The sequence below is a fragment of the Arabidopsis lyrata genome (assembly GCF_000004255.2).
Source record: "Arabidopsis lyrata subsp. lyrata unplaced genomic scaffold ARALYscaffold_2, whole genome shotgun sequence".
Taxonomy (NCBI): Eukaryota; Viridiplantae; Streptophyta; class Magnoliopsida; order Brassicales; family Brassicaceae; genus Arabidopsis; species Arabidopsis lyrata.
This window is the reverse complement of record NW_003302554.1, coordinates 807030-829535: the sequence shown is the minus strand read 5'-3', so window position 1 is coordinate 829535 and position 22506 is coordinate 807030. Positions and strand designations below refer to the sequence as shown.

General features: G+C 35.7%; 8 protein-coding genes and 1 non-coding gene across 14 annotated transcripts; 6 read left to right on the top strand and 3 right to left on the bottom strand.

The window, feature by feature from the left end:
• The first annotated feature begins 1098 nt into the window (after nt 1-1098).
• On the top strand, nt 1099-4610 carry LOC9324018 (probable serine/threonine-protein kinase At5g41260). The gene is made up of 10 exons (XM_002887909.2): nt 1099-1774; nt 1872-2092; nt 2172-2307; nt 2402-2535; nt 2626-2731; nt 2818-2903; nt 3032-3220; nt 3358-3510; nt 3649-3762; nt 3882-4610. Exons 1-10 carry the CDS (start codon nt 1693-1695, stop codon nt 4122-4124), a joined length of 1464 nt encoding a protein of 487 aa, XP_002887955.1. The 5' UTR covers nt 1099-1692; the 3' UTR covers nt 4125-4610.
• A 130-nt stretch (nt 4611-4740) lies between these two features.
• Nucleotides 4741-4812, bottom strand: TRNAC-GCA. The gene has a single exon. It is a non-coding gene; the product is annotated as a tRNA-Cys (tRNA).
• A 166-nt stretch (nt 4813-4978) lies between these two features.
• On the top strand, nt 4979-7444 carry LOC9322465. The gene is made up of 3 exons (XM_021034169.1): nt 4979-5385; nt 5495-6899; nt 6982-7444. Exons 2-3 carry the CDS (start codon nt 5559-5561, stop codon nt 7255-7257), a joined length of 1617 nt encoding a protein of 538 aa, XP_020889828.1. The 5' UTR covers nt 4979-5385; nt 5495-5558; the 3' UTR covers nt 7258-7444.
• Nucleotides 7445-7500: 56 nt separating this feature from the next.
• On the bottom strand, nt 7501-8040 carry LOC9324017 (defensin-like protein 278). Its single transcript, XM_021034170.1, has one exon. It carries the CDS (start codon nt 7739-7741, stop codon nt 7571-7573), a length of 171 nt encoding a protein of 56 aa, XP_020889829.1. The 5' UTR covers nt 7742-8040; the 3' UTR covers nt 7501-7570.
• A 1112-nt stretch (nt 8041-9152) lies between these two features.
• On the top strand, nt 9153-11387 carry LOC9322464 (nuclear pore complex protein NUP98B). 3 transcript variants are annotated; one of them, XM_021034106.1, is made up of 3 exons: nt 9153-9282; nt 9577-10518; nt 10605-11387. In XM_021034106.1, exons 2-3 carry the CDS (start codon nt 9597-9599, stop codon nt 11201-11203), a joined length of 1521 nt encoding a protein of 506 aa, XP_020889765.1. In that variant the 5' UTR covers nt 9153-9282; nt 9577-9596; the 3' UTR covers nt 11204-11387. The 3 variants fall into 3 exon arrangements, with proteins under 3 accessions (XP_020889765.1, XP_020889766.1, XP_002887953.1); XM_021034107.1 differs by having other exon boundaries at nt 9577-10524; nt 10641-11387; XM_002887907.2 differs by having other exon boundaries at nt 9577-10524.
• A 329-nt stretch (nt 11388-11716) lies between these two features.
• Nucleotides 11717-12189, bottom strand: LOC9324016 (putative defensin-like protein 279). Its single transcript, XM_002886351.2, has 2 exons — nt 12066-12189; nt 11717-11983 (listed from the first exon to the last, which is right to left on the bottom strand). The coding sequence occupies exons 1-2, from the start codon at nt 12121-12123 to the stop codon at nt 11820-11822; spliced, it is 222 nt and encodes a 73-aa protein (XP_002886397.2). The 5' UTR covers nt 12124-12189; the 3' UTR covers nt 11717-11819.
• A 1865-nt stretch (nt 12190-14054) lies between these two features.
• Nucleotides 14055-17037, top strand: LOC9324015 (flocculation protein FLO11). 4 transcript variants are annotated; one of them, XM_021035426.1, is made up of 3 exons: nt 14055-14311; nt 14711-16161; nt 16294-17037. In XM_021035426.1, the coding sequence occupies exons 2-3, from the start codon at nt 14733-14735 to the stop codon at nt 16821-16823; spliced, it is 1959 nt and encodes a 652-aa protein (XP_020891085.1). In that variant the 5' UTR covers nt 14055-14311; nt 14711-14732; the 3' UTR covers nt 16824-17037. The 4 variants fall into 4 exon arrangements, with proteins under 4 accessions (XP_020891085.1, XP_020891082.1, XP_020891084.1 ...); XM_021035423.1 differs by having other exon boundaries at nt 16258-17037; XM_021035425.1 differs by having other exon boundaries at nt 14708-16161; nt 16258-17037.
• Nucleotides 17038-17099: 62 nt separating this feature from the next.
• Nucleotides 17100-18590, top strand: LOC9324014 (cysteine-rich repeat secretory protein 9). Its single transcript, XM_021035427.1, is given in 3 exon segments — nt 17100-17327; nt 17329-18008; nt 18313-18590. Coding segments are annotated over 3 exon segments (966 nt in total). The 5' UTR covers nt 17100-17109; the 3' UTR covers nt 18381-18590.
• A 2400-nt stretch (nt 18591-20990) lies between these two features.
• On the top strand, nt 20991-22379 carry LOC9324013 (cysteine-rich repeat secretory protein 8). The gene is made up of 2 exons (XM_021035978.1): nt 20991-21872; nt 22116-22379. Exons 1-2 carry the CDS (start codon nt 21053-21055, stop codon nt 22184-22186), a joined length of 891 nt encoding a protein of 296 aa, XP_020891637.1. The 5' UTR covers nt 20991-21052; the 3' UTR covers nt 22187-22379.
• The last annotated feature ends 127 nt before the right edge of the window (nt 22380-22506 follow it).

The window sequence follows — 22506 nt, the reverse complement described above, 5'->3', positions numbered from 1 at the left end:
AAGTCTCGGTCTAAGTAGCGTTGGGCATGGATAGAGATAATAGATGCCAGATCTGTGGGAATGAGATGGAATCCATCAATCATGTGCTTTTCACATGCTCTCTAGCTAGACAGGTGTGGGCGCTTTCTCTGTTTCCTAATCCTCCAACCGGTTTTGATCCACTTTCTGTTCACTCAAATCTTCACTACCTTTTCAAGATGAGTAAAGACAGACAATTACCAGTGGAGATTAGGAGGAGTTTTCCCTGGATTTTGTGGAGAATATGGAAAAACCGCAACTTGATATGTTTTGAAGGAACTTGTTTGTCTTCCCTTGATTCTGTTGTTATGTGCAAAGAAGATGCAGATTTCTGGTTTTTAGCTCAAGTCCAAGACAAGAAGGAGGAAGCATTGACAATAAATGATGAAGTGGTGGCTAGACAGATTTGGAAAAGACCGCCAGCTTCATGGTTAAAGTGCAATATGAGTTGTTTTTGGTCTAAACATACCAATATTGGTGGATGTGCTTGGGTGATCCGGGATGCGGAAGGGATGATGATCATGCATAGCAGAAGGGCTTTTGCAAACATGGCAAGCCGAGATGATGCAAACTCTCATTGTTTCCTTTGGTGCATTGAGAGTATGATTAGCCATAAGTTGAACAGAGTGAGTTTCGCGATGGATTTCCCCAAGATAGTCAAGATTATGGAGAGACCGAGAGCGTGGCCATCTTTTAGCTACCTATTTTCGGAAATCATGGTTAGAATGAATTTTTTGTAGGACTGGAGATTAAAGTATGAAGACCCATCATCTAATAGAGGTGCTTTTCTCATTGCTCAAAGTGCATCTTTGGAGGTCTTTGGACAGTCATACGTTGCGACGGGTGGTCCGGAGTGGTTGAGTGAATTATTTGAAAGTGAGAAAAAGGCTGCCTCTGTTTCTGATGATTGTGGAGATCAGTCTCCCTTTTGACTACTAAGTGGACGTTTAGATAGTCTCATTTTTTGGTGGTTAGTGTAAATTCTTGTATCACTAACCTTTATGTTTTTGGTTTATGTCCAGACTTTTGTTGTAACCCCTTTATCAATACAAATCTAGATGACAAAAAAAAAAAAAAAAAAAATGGTTATTTAAAAATCCAAATGGATGGTTAGCGGTGATAGCAAAAATGAGTTGTTTCTTAGTTATATTTTTTTGACCCACTGGTGAGTTGACTTGGTGAGGCCTGCTGCTTTGCTGTTTCTCTCTTTTTTTCTTTCTTTCTTAAAAAAAAAAAAAAAAGTGTTTTTAATTTTTAATTTTCTTAACTTTCTGGCAAAGTTCTCTGCTTTTGTCTCTCCAACAAAAGGATAGAAAAAATAAAGAAAGTTGCAGAAAACAATCTCTCTGTTCTTTGAGCTTTCCCTTTGAGCTCACACGAGCGGCTTCATTTGTCATTCCACCTTTTTCTCTTTCTTTCTTCTTCCTTCAATTTCTGTTTTTTTTTTTTTTCACAGATCGTTTTCTCAGATTTTGACTCTTTTTTGGTGTTGTTGTTCTTCTCCTTCGTAAAGTGGAAGAAGAATATCACAAAACTGGGTTTTTTTATATCTGGAATTCTGAAGAAATTCTTCACAGATTTGATCTGTTTAAACTATAAAAGTTTTGATTTTTATAAATCAGCTCAAAATAGACGCGGTTTAGGGTTTATGGTTTGACTATAACAAATACTGAAATGGGTTGTGAGGTTTCAAAGTTATGTGCATTTTGTTGTGTTTCTGAACCTGAAGGATCCAATCATGGAGTCACAGGATTAGGTAAATAAAGATCGAGTTTTTTTTCCTTCTAGGGTTTGTTTGTTTGTTGTCTCTGTGATTGGATTGTTCTAATGGTGATTTTTGTGGTTTTGTTTAGATGAAGATAGGAGAGGTGAAGGGAATGATTTGCCTCAATTTCGTGAATTCTCAATTGAGACATTAAGGAACGCAACATCAGGATTTGCTACAGAGAATATAGTATCAGAGCATGGTGAGAAAGCTCCAAATGTTGTGTATAAAGGGAAATTGGATAATCAAAGACGTATTGCTGTTAAAAGGTTTAATAGGAAAGCTTGGCCTGATTCTCGTCAGTTTCTGGTAAATAGCTTAATAAAGTCTTTACCTTTATGTCAATATGGATTCTTGGATTTTGAATCTCTGGTCTTTGTTTTTATAGGAGGAAGCTAAAGCTGTTGGTCAATTAAGGAACTATAGAATGGCAAATCTTCTTGGATGTTGTTATGAAGGTGAAGAGAGACTTCTTGTTGCTGAGTTTATGCCTAATGAAACTTTGGCTAAGCATCTTTTCCATTGTAAGTTACTGAACTTATTGTAACTTACTTCATCTGATACACTCTTCTTCTCTTTGGTTATGATTCTGTATTAACTATAATTCTGTTTGTTTAGGGGAGTCACAACCGATGAAGTGGGCGATGCGACTAAGAGTAGCTTTACATATTGCTCAAGCTTTAGAATATTGTACTGGCAAAGGTCGTGCGCTCTACCATGACTTAAATGCTTATAGAGTTCTCTTTGATGATGTAAGTTAAGCTTTACATGTTTGATTTTTTTCAACTTTTGCTGATGTTAATATGTCCATACAAAAATCCTCATATGTTTTGTATTTTTAGGACTCAAATCCAAGACTTTCGTGCTTTGGTCTGATGAAAAATAGTAGAGATGGAAAGAGTTATAGTACCAACCTGGCGTTCACTCCTCCCGAGTATCTCAGAACAGGTATATACTTGAACTCTTGCATATTAGTGTTCTCTATTTGGATTGTGGCTAGTTTTCTTATTAGTTTTGTGTGTTTGTTTCTACAGGTCGCGTGACACCAGAAAGTGTGATGTACAGTTATGGAACTCTGTTGCTTGATCTTCTTAGTGGAAAACATATTCCTCCAAGCCATGTAAGCTTATGATTAAGATACTAAATCTATCTATCTCCACCATATCATTGCCGAATATATATCAAATCTCCCGGAGAAGATTTTATCTTTCTGACTAAAACTTTACTTGTTCTGTGTATTATTATTAGGCTCTGGACCTCATACGGGACAGGAACATTCAAATGTTGATCGACTCGTGCTTGGAGGGTCAATTTTCAAGCGATGATGGGACTGAACTAATACGGTTAGCTTCTAGATGTTTGCAGTATGAGCCCCGAGAGCGGCCTAACCCGAAGTCTCTAGTTACTGCAATGATCCCTCTACAGAAGGATCTTGAGGTGCTTTCCTACTACCATTAACTAGTTTACTTTCCATTTATCTTTCCCAAGCTCTTGTATCTTTTGGTTACTTATCTTTTTTTGCTTTCAAAAAAATTATCTCCGACACTAATAATAAACTGGTTAATTCATGTAAGACTCCTTCTCATCAACTGATGGGCATACCAAGCAGCGCCTCCACGACACCCCTTTCACCACTTGGAGAAGCATGCCTAAGAACAGATCTAACTGCCATACATGAGATTCTTGAAAAGCTTAGCTATAAAGATGATGAGGGTGCAGCCACAGAGGTTTCTTTCTTAATTCCAAACCTTGTTATTAATCACACTCTCGTACTTGTCTCATTGTGTATTTGGGATTGGGCTAGCTTGTTTCTTATTGTAATCTGATCAACTTTTCTGCTTGCTTCTTCTCTGCAAAAATTTCAGCTTTCGTTCCAGATGTGGACCAATCAGATGCAGGACTCGTTAAACTTCAAGAAAAAGGGTGATGTTGCTTTTCGACATAAAGAATTTGCAAATGCCATCGACTGCTATTCTCAGGTTAGATCTTTTCTACTGCCATTGTTTTTGTCTTTGCGTTTTAAGTTTCCAGAGAAAGGGTAGCGAGTAAATCCTGGCAACCCTATGACAAATTCTGATCGAAAAATGTGTTTGGACAGTTCATTGAGGGCGGGACAATGGTTTCCCCAACTGTTTATGCAAGAAGAAGTCTGTGTTACCTGATGAATGAGATGCCCCAAGAGGCGCTGAATGATGCAATGCAAGCTCAAGTGATATCTCCTGCTTGGCATATCGCATCCTATCTTCAAGCTGTAGCTCTATCAGCTCTAGGACAAGAGAACGAAGCACACGCTGCTCTTAAAGACGGATCAATGCTCGAAAGCAAAAGAAACAGGCTATGATGATGATAACAGAAAGCACGAAGAGGAAAATGAGAGAGGAAAATTAAAAACCATTTATTTTCTTACATTAAACCGATAAGCCCCCATAGGCTTTGTAGAATAAGATCAAATCTCATCCTCTGGAGTAGAAGCTACTACAGAGTTCTCATATCGTGTGCATCATCATCATTGGTCAGTTTCAGGTTCCGCTTGTGTATCCCTTTCCTTCTCTTTTTTTCTTTCCAAATACTCGAAGCATTCATTTGGTCTACTACCGCGAATTAGACTCTTTTTATGTTCTTGGTTACTGGCATGAACATTTCCCTGTTATACAGAAGAAAAAAAAGTTCCATACTTTGATGGAGATTTGATTTTTAGAAAAACTGGAAATGGTGTGATTGTGGATTTGCTATGATGGATTCCATGATTTGTAATCAATGTTTTATAATATGTAATGTAAAGAAGAGAGTACTTTGATTTTTGGTTGTTAATGATCTGTTGGATTCATTCTTCAGATCTCAGTATTTCATAGTTACCAACACAAGGCCACAAATACTTTTACTCATAGCCTATAATTAGTCTAAATTAACATCCCTAATTAACTGGAGTTCCGAGATGAAAAAAAAAAAAAAAAAAAAGGGCTCAACCGGGTTCGAACCGGTGACCTCTCGATCTGCAGTCGAATGCTCTACCACTGAGCTATGGGCCCTTGGATGCTTTAACTCAAACATCTAACATATTTATACATGTAGTATTTACCAAATTGGGCTTTATAGACTTAATTATCCAAGCTTCTGTAAAAAGCCCATGAAGATAACAAAAAAAAAAACATAATTTTCTCTGCTAGTTTTATCATTTTTTTTTACATGGCTTATTATTGTTCATGTTCAAAGAGAGCTACTTACTTTTCCTATTTTAATGTAACGGTCATCAATTGTATGATGCATATGATTAAAGGTTTTTTGTTTTTTGTTTTTTTAAATCAGTCTTGAGGATCACTACTCTGAAACCATCAATTGGTATTCGATTGTTACTTTTTCCACACCCTTTCTATGATTGGCTTAGAATGCAAGTGAAATATAGCTTTTGTCTTTTAAAATGAATTTTTTTTTTGTGTGTAACTTTTGTCTGTTGCTTTCATTACATTCACAACTACTTGATTCCTATGTTACTTTAGATCTGTAAGAGCGTAGGCTAAATTTTATTGACTTCTCTATCCTAGATTTTGCAATTTTAACTTCCCTCTTTGTTAAGGTTATCAGTGACAGTTTCATCAAGACTGGTAAGTGATCCTTTCTATAGACTATATTCATTTGCATTATCTGTTTGTTAGCTTCTTTGGCATTACACAATACTGATACAGGTTCTTGCCTTGAACAAATCTTCTGCAGAAGTTAGGTCATTTTCTGATGGTAATAGCTAGAGAATAGTTAATTTATACAAAATCAGCAAAAGATGGCACAGAGTTCTGAAAATGTTCTTCCTACTCTACGAGATTTTTTCGATTCTAAAAAGGCAGGGGAAGAGGATGAGTTTATGTTTTATCGGGCGATTAACTCCTCGTGCAAGAAACCTCCAAAACCGGGAAACAAGGCGAAGGAGAGACACGGTTTTTTCAATCAGGGATCCAAGGAAAGAAGAAGAAGGAACATATCTGATGCTGAAAAGTTTTCAGTTGAGCAATACTCTTCTGGTGGTTTTTTCGGGGTACGGTTGAACACGAATGGGAGACATCAGCAACAACAACGATTAGCTAAGCCTTTAGGTTCAGAGAGAAACATGGAACCAAGATTGCAAAAGTCATTCTCTGCTAGAATGCAACTCCCGTTTATGCCTTCTTCAAAGGGAAGCAATGAGTCTTCTTCTACTAATACTTCAAGCTCAACGAGCTGGTTTAACCGTATCAAGAAAATGTCCAATCCATTCTCAAACAGAAATCCTCTGTTACCAAAATCAGGTGAAGAAATGTTCTCAAGAAACAAGTCATTGAGAAAGTCTTCACCTGTTCATCTACATGCTCATCTCAGTATGGAATATGAACTTGGGATGCCTGTTTTCATCTTCTCGCTAGACCGCCCGGATGATGTATATATGGCCAGTACAAGAATGGATGATAATGACTCTCGGTTTGTCTATTCGTTTCGCTACATTGGTGGTAGAAGCAATAAGAATCTGGGTGAACAGCGATTGAATGTTTCAGGTCAAGAATCTTCACTAATAGGACAGATGCAAGTTTCAACTCAAATCTGCTTAGAGCAAGAACCATATGAAGAAGATCTTGTGGAATCAACTGTGTCTGAATTCGTTCTATTCGACATCGCACGTGCAAGGAGAAGTGGCTTCAAGCATGAAAACCTGTCAAGACAGAACAGTTTCAGACGAGGATCGATATTTTCAGAAACAGAGAACTCTGCATCTGATCAAATACAAGAAAAGCTCCCAAGGCAGAACAGTTTCAACCGAGGATTGACTCGTAGTCTATCGAAACGTTCAGAGAACACTGCATCTGATCCTTGGCCTGTCTCAGATTTACATCCAGGACTAGAGATTGCAGCAATTGTTATTCAAGACTCTTCTACAAACAGTAAACTACCGAGTCGAGCGATGAAAGTCATAGTTCCAACAGGAAACCACGGTTTTCCTGATACCGAAAACTCATGTCCTACACCGATACTGCAAAGATGGAGATCAGGTGGAGGCTGTGACTGTAGCGGATGGGACATGGGCTGTCACCTTTTTGTTCTAGAATCTCCAGAACTCACCAACGATCATCTTGGTTTGGAACTTTTCATAGAGGTAAGAATCTTTTCCTTGTGGTAACAAAGTGTGATTCAACTTGTCTCTCTTGATCTTAAGATATAAAGAAACTGTGTTTCAGGGTGGGAAAGAGATCACACCAGCAATCACAATGGTGTTTATCAGAGAAGGACATTACGAGGTAAACTTCCACGCGAAGCTATCAGCTTTACAAGCATTCTCAGTCTGTGTCGCCGAGTTTCACAGAAGTGAAGTCTCAAGAATAGAGAGAAACATCTCTTTGTCTAGATGCAGTTCACTCAGAGAGCTTATCGAAATGGAAACTCCGGTGTATTCAAGAGAAGTCCCTTCTTCTTTCATGCCTAATGTCACATTCTCTCCAATCTCAAGGGTTTAAAACACATCACAAAGTAACCTCTAGCTTCCTCTTATGTGCATATATATAGTCATTATACATACCATACAAATAAGTATCAGCCAGAATCTAGCTACAAATAAATATCAAAAATGTTTGTTCTTCTTTCTTCCTTATGACTCAAAGAAGTCGTATCTTTCAATATTATATATCTTCTTGTTCTTAGTTATTCGGTTTAGTTTGTAACGATTTTGCTTCTTGTAAACGCAATTTAAGTCAACAACCAAGGAAACATAATTTTATTTGAAATTCCAACGCAAAAGATGTTGAATCAGAAAATGTGTGAGAGTGTTTTCTAGCAACAATGAGGATTTCCGGGTACGCATTGACAAGTATGAAATACGCAGTTGTGGATTGGACCTTTGCAAAACTTGGCACAATCTGCATTGCTATTGCATGTTATAGGCTTCAATATATCGTTTGTGCTTTCTTGTATCCTTGCACTCATCACCACACCTATATACATATATACATACCAAACTCATTAATCACTCATTACTTTCATCATAACATTATAAATAAATCCACAAATATGAGGAAGAGATTACTAACAAGAGGTAAGGAGAAGAGCTAAGAAGAAGATGGTGAATGTGTAGGAGCTTTTCATGTTTCTTTCTGCTAAAAGTCTAAACCGTGTGATGAAAACAAAAAGACTTGTGAAGTTTTGTGTGATGTGTTATTCCATTGATATATACAAATATTTTAGGGAGATAGTTTGAGTAAAAGGAAATTAACTTTAGTCTTTAGCTATATTGGTAACTAAGCCAATTTGATTTGACTAAACTATTTTTCATTCAAAAATCATTTTTTTCTATATACGTAATTTAATTTTCAAAACATGGCCAAGTTCAATATATACACATAAACTCATTATTAAGAAACAAAAAATATATATATTAGGGAGATATTTTTATTAGAGGAAATTAACTTTAGATATTTTGGTAACTAATCCAATTTAATTTGACTAAACAAATATTTCCCATTCAGAAATTATTTTTTACTATATAAGCATTATAAAGAAACCAAAAAAAAATTATTCTAGGGAGATAGTTTGATTAAAAGGAAATTAACTTTAGCTATTTTGGTAACTAAGCCAATTTAATTTGACTATAGATAAAAATAAATTTTTTTAATATACGCAATTTATTTTTTTTTAAACATTGCCAAGTTCAATATATACACACAAACTCATCATAGAGAAACAAAAAATATATAAATCAATTTAAACTTTTAAAATATCGTAAAACTTAACATATTTTGACAATATTAATAATATCACCAAAACTATAAGAATTCTATCGTATTATGTTGAAAAAATATAAACTTACACACACCCGATAACACGTACAATAATCTAACAAATTATGGGGCAAAGGTCTGAAACTCCCGTAGTTTAACAAAACAAAACACTAATTAACAAATTATAGTTAAAGTCTTCAAATAAATTATAGTTCTTTTTTTCCAAAGTTTAATGTGACACTCCGATTTTTTTTTAATCAACTTGTTTCTAGTTTTATACTCCCTCCGTTTTCGAATAGTTGTCGTTTTAGATAAAAAATTTTGTTTTTAATTAGTTGTCGTTTTCAGTTTTCGATGCAAAATTTATTACTTTTTTTATTTTTTATATTTATTTTTATTATGCAACTTGATTTACTATTGGTTAAATTATGTTTAGGTAGATAATTAATAATATTTTTATATTGAAAAACTAACAACATTAATAATTTCTTAATTTGTGTGCATATAGTTAAACGTTAGTTAAACTTGACAGAGATTTCATGAATTTAAAATAAAAATATTAATCATAGAGAAAGTGATTAGAGAGCCTTCCGGCTTGAAAACAACGCCACAGGAACATAAAGAAAAACAATCTTCGGAGGAAGCGTTAAAGAGTCAAATCTCGTTTGTTTATAAAATGAAACCACAAAGTGCTCTCTTCTTCATAATTCAATCATAAGCCCTCACTTTGATTTCTCCGTCGTTGCTCCGCTTCCTACTTGTTCAAAGGTTCGATTTTGATTCTTACAACAATTTTAGTACTGATATTCTTTGTCTTTGTCTTGCTTGATTTGGGTTCGATCATTTTCTCTCTTTGCAATTAATTAGGGTTTTTGAGTTGCTTCTTTTGCACGCTTTCACAGACTGTTTCCTTATCGATTCGTTATCTTCTCCTTTGCCTGCTCTGTATTGAATAAAAATGGCTACTTTTTGTTAACTTATTAGTTTGCAATTCGATTCAATTTCGGATACTTATCCTCTAATCCTAAATTAATGTGTTTCTTTTTTCTTCGTTGTTAACAGTTTGAAAGATCAAAAGAAGAATGAGGGTTGGTTTTTCTGAGCCAGAGACGTGTAGAAACTGTTACCATCGTCGCAACTCAGGCATACTTAATCCTCAAGAATCCATCACTTCAGTGCCGGTTAGTTCCGGACCAGTTCAAGCTCTTGGACATGATTCTGCTGCTATTGGTTCAACCTCAACATCATCTCCAGTTCAAAGTTCTTCACCATTCAGCTTTGGTTCCCCTCCTGCTGTCATCACATCCGTTAGTTCCGGACCAGCCTTCCAAGCTCCTGTACAAGCTACTTATGGTTCTGGTGCGTCTACTACTTCCACACCCATTAGCTTCCTCCCATTTGGTTACGTGCCACCACCTCCACCGCGTGGTTCTTCACTGTTTGGGCCAGCGCAAGATATGACTTGGGCTCTTAATTCTTATTCTACAGAGCGCGGTGTTGAATGGGCCTGGTCCAGACCTGATGTTGGTGTCTTGCCAGCATCCTCCTCTACTAGTACAGTAGTTTTTGGTACAACACCAGTGAGTGTTTCTTCACTGTATGGGCCGTCCCAAGATTTTCCCAAGAATACTTCTGTTTGTGCTTCAAGCACCCCAGCACCTACAAGGTGTGAATGTTCTTTTGCTAGACCTGGTTTTGGTTCCTCGCCAGCATCTTCATCTTCTAACCTTTTCGGACCAAACCCTTCGACTACTGCATCAGTTTTTGGTACATCTGCAACGAGTGTTTCTTCACTTTTTGCGCCAGCGCAACATCCACTAAGTTACTACTCTGTTGGTGGTTCAGCCTTTGCTGGTGTTAAAACATCATCTCCTCAACCTTTTGGTTTCAATGGAGCTACTACTCTCTTGCGGAGCTCGCATGATGGACAAAATATATCTGCTTCCAACCCTTATCTAGACAAAAGCCCTGAAGAATTAAGGTGGGAAGATTACAAGAAAGGAGGTATAGGTAACTAACTCATAATTTAAATCCTTGTTACATTAATTTCTCGTTTATATCTCTGTGATTTTGACTAATCTCTTGTTCAGGTGGGTCGTTTCCTGCTGCTCATGCCTCTCCCATAGGCTCAAGACCCAACGCTGTTTTTTCACCATCAACTGTGTCGCCATCAATATTTGCTTCTCCAAGCGTACCTGATCATCATCAGAGGACAAACTTTGGTACAACGCAAGGAAACTTTAATGGTCCTTCTTTTGGTTTCTTCCCTGCTTCTACTGGTGGTGCAACAACATTTTCACCTAGTGGTTTCGGTCAACCTAATGCGCCTTTCACTGGTTTCGGTTCCCAGTTTCCGAGTTCTTTTTCATCGTTCTCTACTACATTTCCTGCCGAAAGCTCCTGTATTCAGAGACCCCATGAAACAGCTGCTGTTTCTTCCCCAGCATTTGGATGCACAGTGTGTGGAGCAACAAGTAGCTCCTCTGCTTCTGGTCACTTCACTTTTAATGGTGCCACAACTCCTCCATCAGCTGCTACAACTCCTCCCGGGTTGTTCTTTCCTACCGCTAGTTCTGGTCCTATGATGTTTGGTACAACTCTTGCTGCTCAAGGCACAACTCCAGCACTTCAAACCTATCCTGTTCAAGGTTTCATTCTTCTCCCGTTCGCCGCCATGAGTTTGCAGTAATTTCATTACTCTCCAGCAGTTCAAGCCTATCTTGTACAAGGTTTCATTCTTCTCCCATTCGCCGCCATGAGTCTGCAGTAATTTCTTTACTCTTTGCATCAAACTCTGTCTTCCAAATTGTAGGACTAAGTCTTTGTTTTGATTAAGAAAAAAAAAAAAAACAATTCTGTCAAATTTATGACTATCTAATGTCTTTATTCTCTCCAGTTTCAAAGGTTTAATAAGTAATACACATCACATAGTAATCTCTAGCTTCCTCTTATGTGCATGTATAGCGATTATACATATCAGCGAGTGTTAATAAATTTAAAACTTAAGCATCAAAAATGTTTAATTTGTTGATCTTCTTTCTTCCTAATGACTCAAAGAAGTCGTTTCTTTCAACTAATATATAATCTTTCTTGGTTCCAATGTCATATGTAATACTGCTGATCAGCTTAAGTTGTTCGGTCTAGTTGTGTATATCGATTTTGCGTCTTGTGAATGCACTTACAAAATCAAGTAGACTAACAAGGAAACATAATTTTATTTTATTTTTGTGTGAAAACTAATCCAAATCCAATGCAAATAAAATATTGAATCAGAAGCAAAAGAATTTTAGAAACTTTATGTGTTTCTAGCAACAATGAGGATTTCCCGGTACACAGGCACAAGTATGATATAGGCAGTTGTGGATTGGACCTTTGCAAAACTTAGCACAATCTGCATTGGTATTGCATGTCATAGGCTTCAATAATATACCGTTTTTGCTTTCTTGCATCCTAGCACTCATCACCACACCTATATATACACCAAACACATAATTATATTATTAGTTATTTTCACAAAATCTTACAAATTTTTTTGAGAAAGAGATGATAACAAGATGATGTAAGGAGAAGAGCAAAGAAGAAGATGGTGAACGTGAAGGAGCTTTTCATGTTTCTTGCTGCTATAAGTCTTTGAAAAGAAACAAAGACTTGAACAATTTTTGTGTGTGTGATGTGTTATTCCATTGCTCAATGTACATTTATAATACCAAAGTTTAGGGAGAGAGTTTAATTAAAAGGAAATTTAACTTTAGCTATTTTGATATTTGACTTAAAAAATGTTTAATATCCTTTTTCCACTATATTTATTCTTCTTTTGATTATGGAATCTCTTTATACCGGCTTAATTGTGACCCTAATTCTATTTCCTTTCTTAGTCTACTCTTTTACAAATATTTGTTTCTATCTTATTCTTCAGCAAATATTACAAAACTCATACTTTTCTTTCGGGAAAATCACATTCTTAACCCTCAAAGTGTAACTGGGTAGCACTTTAAACCTCGAAAGAATTCTACTAATAACACTATAAACCACCAAGATTGTTTTACTAACACTTTAAACTTCCAAACTAGTTTTTCTGTTTGCAAAGCTATAAAAAATGATGGAACAATCAATTTATGTTTGTTTAATATATATTTCTTTAATTTAATTTAAATTTTAATTAATTTTATTATTTATTACAATTTTGATGATAAATAAAAAAGTAAAAAAAAAATCATCATCTTCGACTATTCACCGTCCGACCACAATTTTTCAGATTTTTATTTAGTTTATTGTATATGTTGACCATCTTTTTATTCAATTGATATTATGAGATTCCTATTTATCCAGCGGAGAGAGTGAAAACGCTTATGGATCAGTTTAAAAGATTGTTTCAACAGTTTATCAAGAAATTTCATGGTCGGACAGTGAGTAAACGAAGAAAATAAAGTTTTTTTCTTGTTTTTATAGATTTTTATTAATTGCAATAAATAATAAAAGTAATTAGAATTTAAATTAAATTAAATAAATATATATTAAACAAACATAAATTGATTGTTTCATCATTTTTTATAGCTTTGCAAACAGAAAAGTTAGTTTGAAGGTTTAAAGTGTTAATAAAACAATCTTGGTGGTTTGTAGTGTTAGTAGAATTCTTTCAAGGTTTAAAGTGCTTCCAGTTACATTTTGAGGGTTAAAAATGTGATTTTCCCCTTTTCTTTCAAAGATTTCTTTTTTTGCTAAACTTTATGGTTTATAAACTTTGTTAACGATTACATAGATTAGAAAAGTATGTGTCACAACAACAACGAACACCGGGATGAATGATACTGAAAAGTAGGTGTCACAACAACAACGAACACCGGGATGAATGATACAAGAACAAAAATAAACTTACAAACTTACCAATATATTAAAGAGAGGAGCCTCAAAACCACAAATTGAGTATGTCTTGAAACTTCAGAATATGCCTTCTAGCAGAGCATGTGTAGATACCCTTGTAGATTCGGGCATTTCTTTCATGCTGGATGGTCGTGCCTTGGATGTTTGATGCATTATCATAGCTCCGTTTAGAGCATTTTGTTATGTGGAAGTATTGGTTGAAACTTTGAAATAAAGTATTTTGATGTTGATCTAAACTATTTTGCCTATTTTCAATCCATAATGAGATAGATTGGGTTTGGTTTGCAGATTCCGACCTGTTTTGACAATATTTAATATCTCCAAAAAAATTTTTTATTAAAATTAAGCATGTCTCATATATTACTTTTATGTACAATGAATTTAAATTCAATTAAAGTCTTGTTTTGGTTAAAGTTTTGTGTGACAAAACATACTTTTTCTCTTATTAAATTTTTTTTGGGGGCAAATTAAGTTTTTTTTTTTTTTTTTTTTCATTTTTAGTAGAATTGATTTAAAGTCAAGTAAAGTCATGTACTTATTAATTTTTCAATTTCAAAAATATATATAATTGTCTGTTGTAAGAAGTAAAAATTATATATCTCTACTAGTTTATTTGATCTTTATATTGATTGAGATTTCCATTAGATTGCCTAAACGTCCGGCGTTAAAACAACGCCACAGGAAGAAAAGAAAGAAAAAAACAATCTTAGAGGAAGCGTCAGAGCGACGCAGGCAAATTGAAGAAATCGTTTCCTATAAATTGAAACCACAAATTTCTCTTCTTTTTCTTCTTCTTCACACAAACCCTAACTTTGATTTCATCATCAGATTCTGAAACCGCATCATTGTTGTTGTCGTCTCCGTAAGCTTCTCCTTCAGTCACTTGGTCGTTCCCCTGCTTCCTACTTGATAAAAAAAGGTTGGATTTTTCTTTAAACTCTGACGATTTTGGGCAATTTTGATTCTTGCAACAATTTTGAATACCGATCAGTATCTCTTGGTCTTCTTTGTCTTTGTTTTGCTTGATTTGGGTTCGATCATGTTTTCTCTTTGTAGTTAGGGTTCTTGTGTTGCTTCTGTTCCACGCTTTCACATACTGTTTCCTCTGTCGACAATCACTCGTTTATTCCTGTTATGTAGTGAATAAAAGATCGTTACTTTCTGGTGTATAAAAATCGTTAATTTGAGTGGAAATTACTTTCTTAATCGATCTGGATTTAGGGTTTCTGTTACTTAGTTTCTGCAATTCGAATTAGTTTCTGCAAGTTATCCTCTAATGCTAATCAAATTTGTGTCCTTTTTTTTTGTGGTTAGCAGTTTGAAAGATTGAAAGAAGAATGAAGATTGAGTTTTCTGAGCCAGAGTGCAGCAACTGTTACCAGTGTAGCAATCCAGGCATACTCGATACTCAAGAATCCGAACCGAGAGATAGGATTGGCTCATCCATCACTTCAGTGCCGGTTAGTTCCGGACTAGTTCAAGCTTGTGGACATGATTCTGCCACTACAGTTTCAACCTCAACATCATCTCCAGTTCAAAGTTCTTCACCATTCAGCTTCGGATCCACTCCTGCGGCCATCACATCCGTTAGTTGGGGACCAGTCCAAGCTCTTGGACATGATTCTGCTGCTACGGTTTCAACCTCAACATCATCTCCAGTTCAAGCTCTTGGACATGATTCTGCTGCTACGGTTTCAACCTCAACATCGTCTCCAGTTCAAAGTTCTTCACCATTCAGCTTCGGATCCACTCCTGATGCCATCACATCCGTTAGTTCGGGACCAGCGCTATCTCCTATATTTGGCGATCTCCTAGCTACCTCTGGTTCCGATGCGTCTGCCACTTCCACATCCTCAACTTCATCTCCACTTCACAGTTCTTCGCTATTCAGCTTCGGATCCGCTCCTGCTGCCATCACATCCGTTAGTTCTGGACCAGCGCAATCTCCTGCCTCAACACCCAAATTCGGGTTCAGTACATTTGCTGCTCCTACACCACCTACAAGCGGGACAATGCACGCGCATAATTCTGGTTCACTGTTTGGGAACAATGCTTTTGCGATACCTGATGTTGGTAGCTCGCCAGTAGCTTCCTCCTCAACTACTACAGAAGTTTTTGGTGCAACTCCAGCGATTTTTCCTTCACCTTTTGGGCCAAAGCAAGCTCCTGTCCAAGCTAGTGCATCTAGCACTTTCACATCCCCCCTATTTGGTTGCGCCCCAGCATCTCCGACGACTGGTACTTGGCTGTTCAACTCTGTTTTTCGTTCCACGCCAGCATCATCCTCTTCCGACCTTTTCGGACAAAACTCATCGACTACTGGTGTTGGTTCCTTGCCTGGATCTCCATTGAACAGTTGTATTCCTGGATTTGGTGTTGGTTACCTGCCTGGATCTTCCTCCAACCTATTTAGATCAAACCCACCAAATTTTGGTGGTGGTTCAGTCGGTGCAGGTCCTCAACGTTTTGGTTTGAATGGAGCTACTGTGTTTCCAAGATCGCCTTTTTCATCAACCCCTGCATTTAGCAACAATCTCAATAGTGGATCCTATCCTTTTGCATCTCATGAATGGAGTCGCCCCACTGAACAAGGTAGTAGGAATCCTGGTTATGCGCCTACACATGACGGAGAAAACACATCTGGTTGGAGTTTCCCCACTGAAAAAGGAAAAGGCGAAATCTATATTTCCATATCTGCTTCCAAACCTTATCTACATAAAAGCCATGAAGAACTAAGGTGGGAAGATTACAAGCAAGGAGTCAAAGGTAACTAACTAACTAACTCATCAGTTAAATCTTTTATACATATATAACATTTTCTCTTTTATATCTCTATGTAATTTTGACTAATCTCATGTTCAGGTGGGTCGTTTCCTGCTGCTTCTGCATCTCCCATAGGCTCAAGGCCAAACTTTGCTTTTCCACCATTAAATGTGTCGCCATCAACATTTGCTCCACCACCAACTGTGTCACCATCAATATTTACTCCTACAACTGGTGTTGATTTTCGTGCCTTCCCTGGTGGAACAACACCTTCATCTAGCATTTTCGATCAACGTAATGCGCCTTCCACTGTTTTCCGTTCCCAGTTTCCGAGCTCTATTTCACCATCCTCCACAACAGTTCCTCCCTTTAACTCGAGTGTTCAGAGACCCCATGAAACCGCAACTATTTCTCCCCCAGCACATGGATGCACTGCATGTGGAGCAACGAGTAGCTCCTCTGCTTCTGGTCATTTCACCTTTAATGGTACCACAACTCCTCCATCAGCTGCTACAACTCCTCCCGGGTTGTTCTTTCCTACCAGTGGTTTTGGCCCTATGATGTTTGGTACAACTCTTGCTGTTCAAGGTACAACTCCAGCACTTCAAGCCTATCCTATTCAAGGTTACATTCTTCTCCCGTTCGCCGCCATGAGTCTGCAGTAATTTCTTTACTCTCTGCATCAAACTCTTTCTTCCAATTTGTAGGACTAAGTCTATGTTTTGCTTAAGAAACACAAAAACAATTGTGTCAACTTTATGATTTTGTCTAAGTAAAGATATATAGCTATCATGGATGAAAACTATATTAGTTTTACATATTCTTCCTTCGAATTGGTATACCATCATTAGTTGGACATCATATTGAATAAATCAACAAAAAGAAAAGAAGTTATCTTCTTTCTACTAAAAATTCCTATCTCCTCTGTTTTATCAAACAACAAAGAACAAAATGGCAAGAATCATAATTACCCTCACTATTCCACTGTTTTACTTCTTCTTCTTCTCTTTGTTATCTCACCAAACCATGTCTCAACCTGACCACATGTTTACTTTCTGCAATCCTAACAACAACTTTACACAAACCAGTTCATACGAAACAAACCGCGACACCCTACTCGCCTCTCTCCGCGAGTCTTCTTCTCTGGGACACTATTCAAACGCCACAGAGCCCTGACACAGTCCATGGAATGTTCCTCTGTAGAGGAGACATCACCACAGCATCTTGCGCAGATTGTGTCCAAACCGCAACAACTGAGATCGCTACAAATTGTACTCTTAACAAAAGAGCGGTCATATACTACGAGGAGTGTATGGTTCGATACTCAAATGTTTCTTTCTCCTCTGAATTGGAATTCACACCAAGCATCACTATATACTCTCTTCGCTCTGCTCCAAACCCGACTCGGTTCAATCAAACACTTACTGAAAAATTCAGCGAACTGATATTCAACATATCTTCGTCCTCTTTGATTCCATATTTCGTGGAGGATCAAGAACGTGTGACACAATCAGAAGGTTCTTATGATTTAGAGTCAATGGTTCAATGTAGTCCTGATCTTGATATTTTCAACTGTACCGTTTGTCTTAGGGTTGCCTTCTTAAGAATTTCAACTTGTTGCGGTTTGCCAAGTTACGCTAAGATCTTTACTCCTAAATGTCTTTTGAGGTTTCAAACCTCTGTTTTGTCATCTCCACCGTCATCTCCATCGCCTCCGCCTCCTCGGTCTCCACTGCCTCAATCATCGCCGCCTCCTTCTTTACCAAAGACGCCACCGCCCCCGCTGGTTTTCACGCCGCCACGGAACTTTCCACCTGCTAGCGGGTCGTTTTCCTTTAACGTTCTAAAAGGTCAGCCTGTTTTTTAATATTTAATTATTATACCTAATTAAATCATACTCCCTCCGTTTCATAATATAAGTCGTTTTGGAGAACAAATTTTGTTTCACATCGTTTCCAAATTTCTATGCAAATTATATATTATTTTAATACTTTATAATTATTTATATTATGCAGTCTTTGTTGTGATTGGCTGAACTTTTTAAAAGTAGATCTTCTTAATATGCGTGCTTACAGCTAAAACGACTTATATTATGAAACGGAGAGAATATTATTAATCAACCGGCTCTAATTATTTTTATTATTTTTGTGACAGGAAATGAAATTTTTGGGAGACTTGTTGTCACAATGACAGCTTTGATGTTTGCACTTGTGGATTTGTGATCTAATTTCATGAACTCATGGATTATAAATATTGATGATTTGTAATAATTTGCTTTTCTTCAATCTGTGTGATGTGTTACGTTCATAAGATCCAATATCACAAAAGATGTTAATATGGTTCCTACAAAATATGTGATGTTGATTCTCATGTATGCATTAATGGATTGAACAATAAAAAAAGATTGGAGTCTGATACATATCCATTTTTTACTTGATAGTGTTTTTTTTTTCTTTTCTGTCAAGTTATTAATCTAGTAACTAACACCACATATATATATATATATATATATATAATGTCAACATTCTTTTAACACGAAATCATAATTTCAACAGCTAGCTATACTAGCATTTTCGAAATCTAGTGGTTTCGTCTTTGTCATTGTTAGACTTTTGAAAGAAATTGTTATTATTCTTGAAAATATTGTCTTGATCATTATTATAGAGGGGTGATTATCTTACATCTATTATGAAATTAAAAGTCAAACTAAGAATGAAAACGAAAAAGCATAAAATGGTACTTAGGGTTATAAGTTTACAAGTGGAAGATATTACATAAATATTTGTATCCAATAAAGTTTTTAGTTGTGTAAAATATTTGTTAATATGTTGATCATACATTTAATCTATTGGTTTGTGTTAATATTGTTGATGTGTTATCATCCATGTATGTAACTAACAAAAAAAAATTGTGGCTTTATTGTTATTTTAAATATCTCCTTTATATTGGTAGAATTTTTGATCAAAAAGAAAACATTGTTAGTATTATAATGTCCAAGTGATCCCAATTGAAGTATTTTAAGGTTGTTAATTAGTTGTCAACACTTCCAGTTTCTTATACTAACTAAAAAAAAAAAAAAATTAAATGGAATATATACAAGTTATCGAATACATTATCATTTACATGGTTACCGTATCTCTTTTCTTTGAAACTTTAAACTTATTTTCTTATTCCCACTTTGAATAATTAATCTTTCGAAGAATTTTCAGTTTATAAAAATTTAATTCCATTTGCTTAACTAACAAAAGAAACAAACAAAGAAGTAAAAGGAAAAAGTCCAAAATAATACTATTTCATGTGCTACTATTCAAGCCACTTCACGAAGTAAAATTACTAATAGTGGCAAAAACCCGTATTAAAATAGAAAGGATTGACTAGGACCACATGATCAACACTGTCGTACACAAATACAGTATGACCAACGTCATCTGAAGCAATTCAAATTTCGGCGGTTAATACTAATTCAGTAGTAATTCTAATCATTTTGTATTTTATCATAACCTGTACTGAATATATTCACCCAACATTTTAACCATTCACAACTTCACTAAATTACTCGTCTAACTGAACCATACAAACAAACAAACAAATTTTAGAAAGAAAGAAAAAAAACAATTCTCAGATAATCAGCAATTTGCAAATTTCTTAACCCACAGCAAATTATCGAACTTAAACACAAACACAAAATATACAAATAATATCAGCAACAATAATTGGTATATCTTTTATTTCTCTAGAGATAGCCAAAGATTCCAGCTCATTGGTGTCTTCTTGTGCAACCTTAAAACGCCTTTCATAAAACAAATCCAATAATAAACACTCAACAAATCATATATAAAATATCAGTATACGTAAAAATGTGAATATGGTAAAACTTATCTGACGTAATATTTAATTACTTTGGTTATTGATGATCAAATTAAGTTAACGAAAACTGTATGATCCACGTCGTTTTCTTGGAACTTGAGGCAGTTAATTATATGGACTAGCCTCACCCAAAAAAAAAAATCGACTTATTTTAATGAGTGAAAATAGCTTTTTCTGAAGTGTTTTGAAATTAGGGTTAAGAAGAAAAATCAATGACTAAATGGTTGGTTAGAGTTCCTAATTTCTGAGATGTTTTTTAAATTAGGGTTTAGAGTACCAATGATATCTAATAAAATTAATACGTTATATTGATTGATAAATTATTAAATGTATGCTGATTTTTTTCATTATGAAAAAAATATGATATTTTAAAGATCTCTAATTAGGAGACTTAGAACATCTTCATTGGAGGTATCTAGCTAGCTATTTAGATCTTCAACATATGTAATTAATGCAAATACCTCGAAATATTAACAGAAATAAAACCTCTAAATATATTTAAAATGAAGTCCGAAAAGATAAAAAGGTTCAACTAAATGATTTTATAATTTTTTTATATAATATGATTATGGTCATATTTTTTTGTAATACCACGGCAATTCCAAATTATAGTTTGTATTGTTTGTGAACATGCACGACTTTGACTCTTGGATTTTTTTTCTTTGCATCAAATCTTTGTCTTCTAAAATTGTATAGAACAAGTCCATGTTTTGGTTCATACGCTAACAAAGCTAAATAGTGTGTTAACTTTCTGATTTTTTCATAGTTACGTTTCAAGAACAAGTATAATATATAAAAGATGATGTGTTGTTCAGATATGTATATGGATTCAACTCTTATTGATGAAATCATCTGATTGTTATTCTGAAACAATAACAAATATATATATGTATCTCTTTCTCTGAATTGGTATAGGACGTTATATATTTGAATGAATTAAAATAAAAGAAGATCTTTCCCTATATAAATGGCTAGGTTTCTGCTCCGGTTTATTCTACCTTCATAAACAAGAAAGAACTAAAAAGAAATGGCAATTTTAATCAGATTCAATGCTCCTTTGTTTTGCTTCTTTTTCTTATTCTCTCTATTTTCTCACCAAGCCATGTCCCAACCTCACCACATGCACACTTTCTGCGACGACCAATTATCCGACAACTTCACACAAACCAGCTCATACAAATCAAACCGTGAAACCCTACTTTCTTCTCTCCGTGACCATTCCTCCCTCGGAACCTATTCCAATGCCACAATCGGTCTTAGCCCCGACACAGTCTATGGCATGTTCCTCTGCCGAGGAGACCTCCCCAAAACATCTTGTTCGGACTGTGTCAAGACCGCAACCGTAGAAATCACTAAAAATAACTGCACTTCCAGAAAAACTGCTCTAATATACTACGAGGAGTGTATGGTTCGTTACTCCAATGTGTCCTTCTTCACGCTCGTAGAAGACGGGCCTTACGCCGCTAGATACTCTGTCGCTTCGTTTCCTACTTCTATTTTTAGTTCGTTCCAACAAACGTTATCCAATAAGGTAGAGCAACTAATTATCCTCATAGGATCAAAGTCTTCTTTGTCTGCTTCTACGCCTTATTACGAGAAGGATATATCACGTGTGAATGCATTAGAGGGCTCGTATACATTAGACACAGTGGTTCAGTGTAGTCCTGATCTTGATTCAGCAAATTGCGGCGTCTGTTTGAGACTTGTGGTCAATAGTCTCTCAGGCTGTTGTACCAATGCTCGTTGGGGTCAGTTCAATCTTCCTAAATGTCTTTTGAAGTATGACACAACCGGTTTGCCAACTTCTCAGTCACCAAGCGGCTCATCGTCTATTAACGTTATGAAAGGTGAGCGAGCTAATACTATGCACTCGAGTAGATATTTTTTTTTTGTTTACGTTCTTGTTTAAGTTTACGTGAAAAAAATAATGTTTTAATTTTTTTAGCTGAAACCGCAACTTTTTGTGTAGTAATCAAACTTTATTTGTCAATGAGAACAATAAACTCGGTCATGATAAAATCCAACTATCAGGAAGATAATCGACTGAGGAACTAAAACGTTTATGTGTTTGGCTTTTCTTTTTACTGCAGGAAACGAAATGTTTAGGAGAATTTTCATTACAGCCTTGACAACTTCGGTGTTAGCACTTGTGGGTCTATGATCCAATCCAATGATTCTGAAGATTATATTTGTATTCCAAGATTGTGTGTGACGTGTGATATGTCATTTTCTTGTCTAATAGGAACTCAATCCGCATTGTGCACGGATAAAAAGACTATTAAACAATATTATGATTGTGTGATGACCTACAAATAAATTAACTTATATGTAAATATATAAATCAATTTTACTCATGATTAGTCGGATGGTAAAAAATCCGGATCATTTTCTGTTAAAAAAAATGGTCGTATAAACCCCATTTTGCTTCACCCAAAACGAGAGAGACTCGCAACAAAAAATTGAAGGAGATCATATATGCGG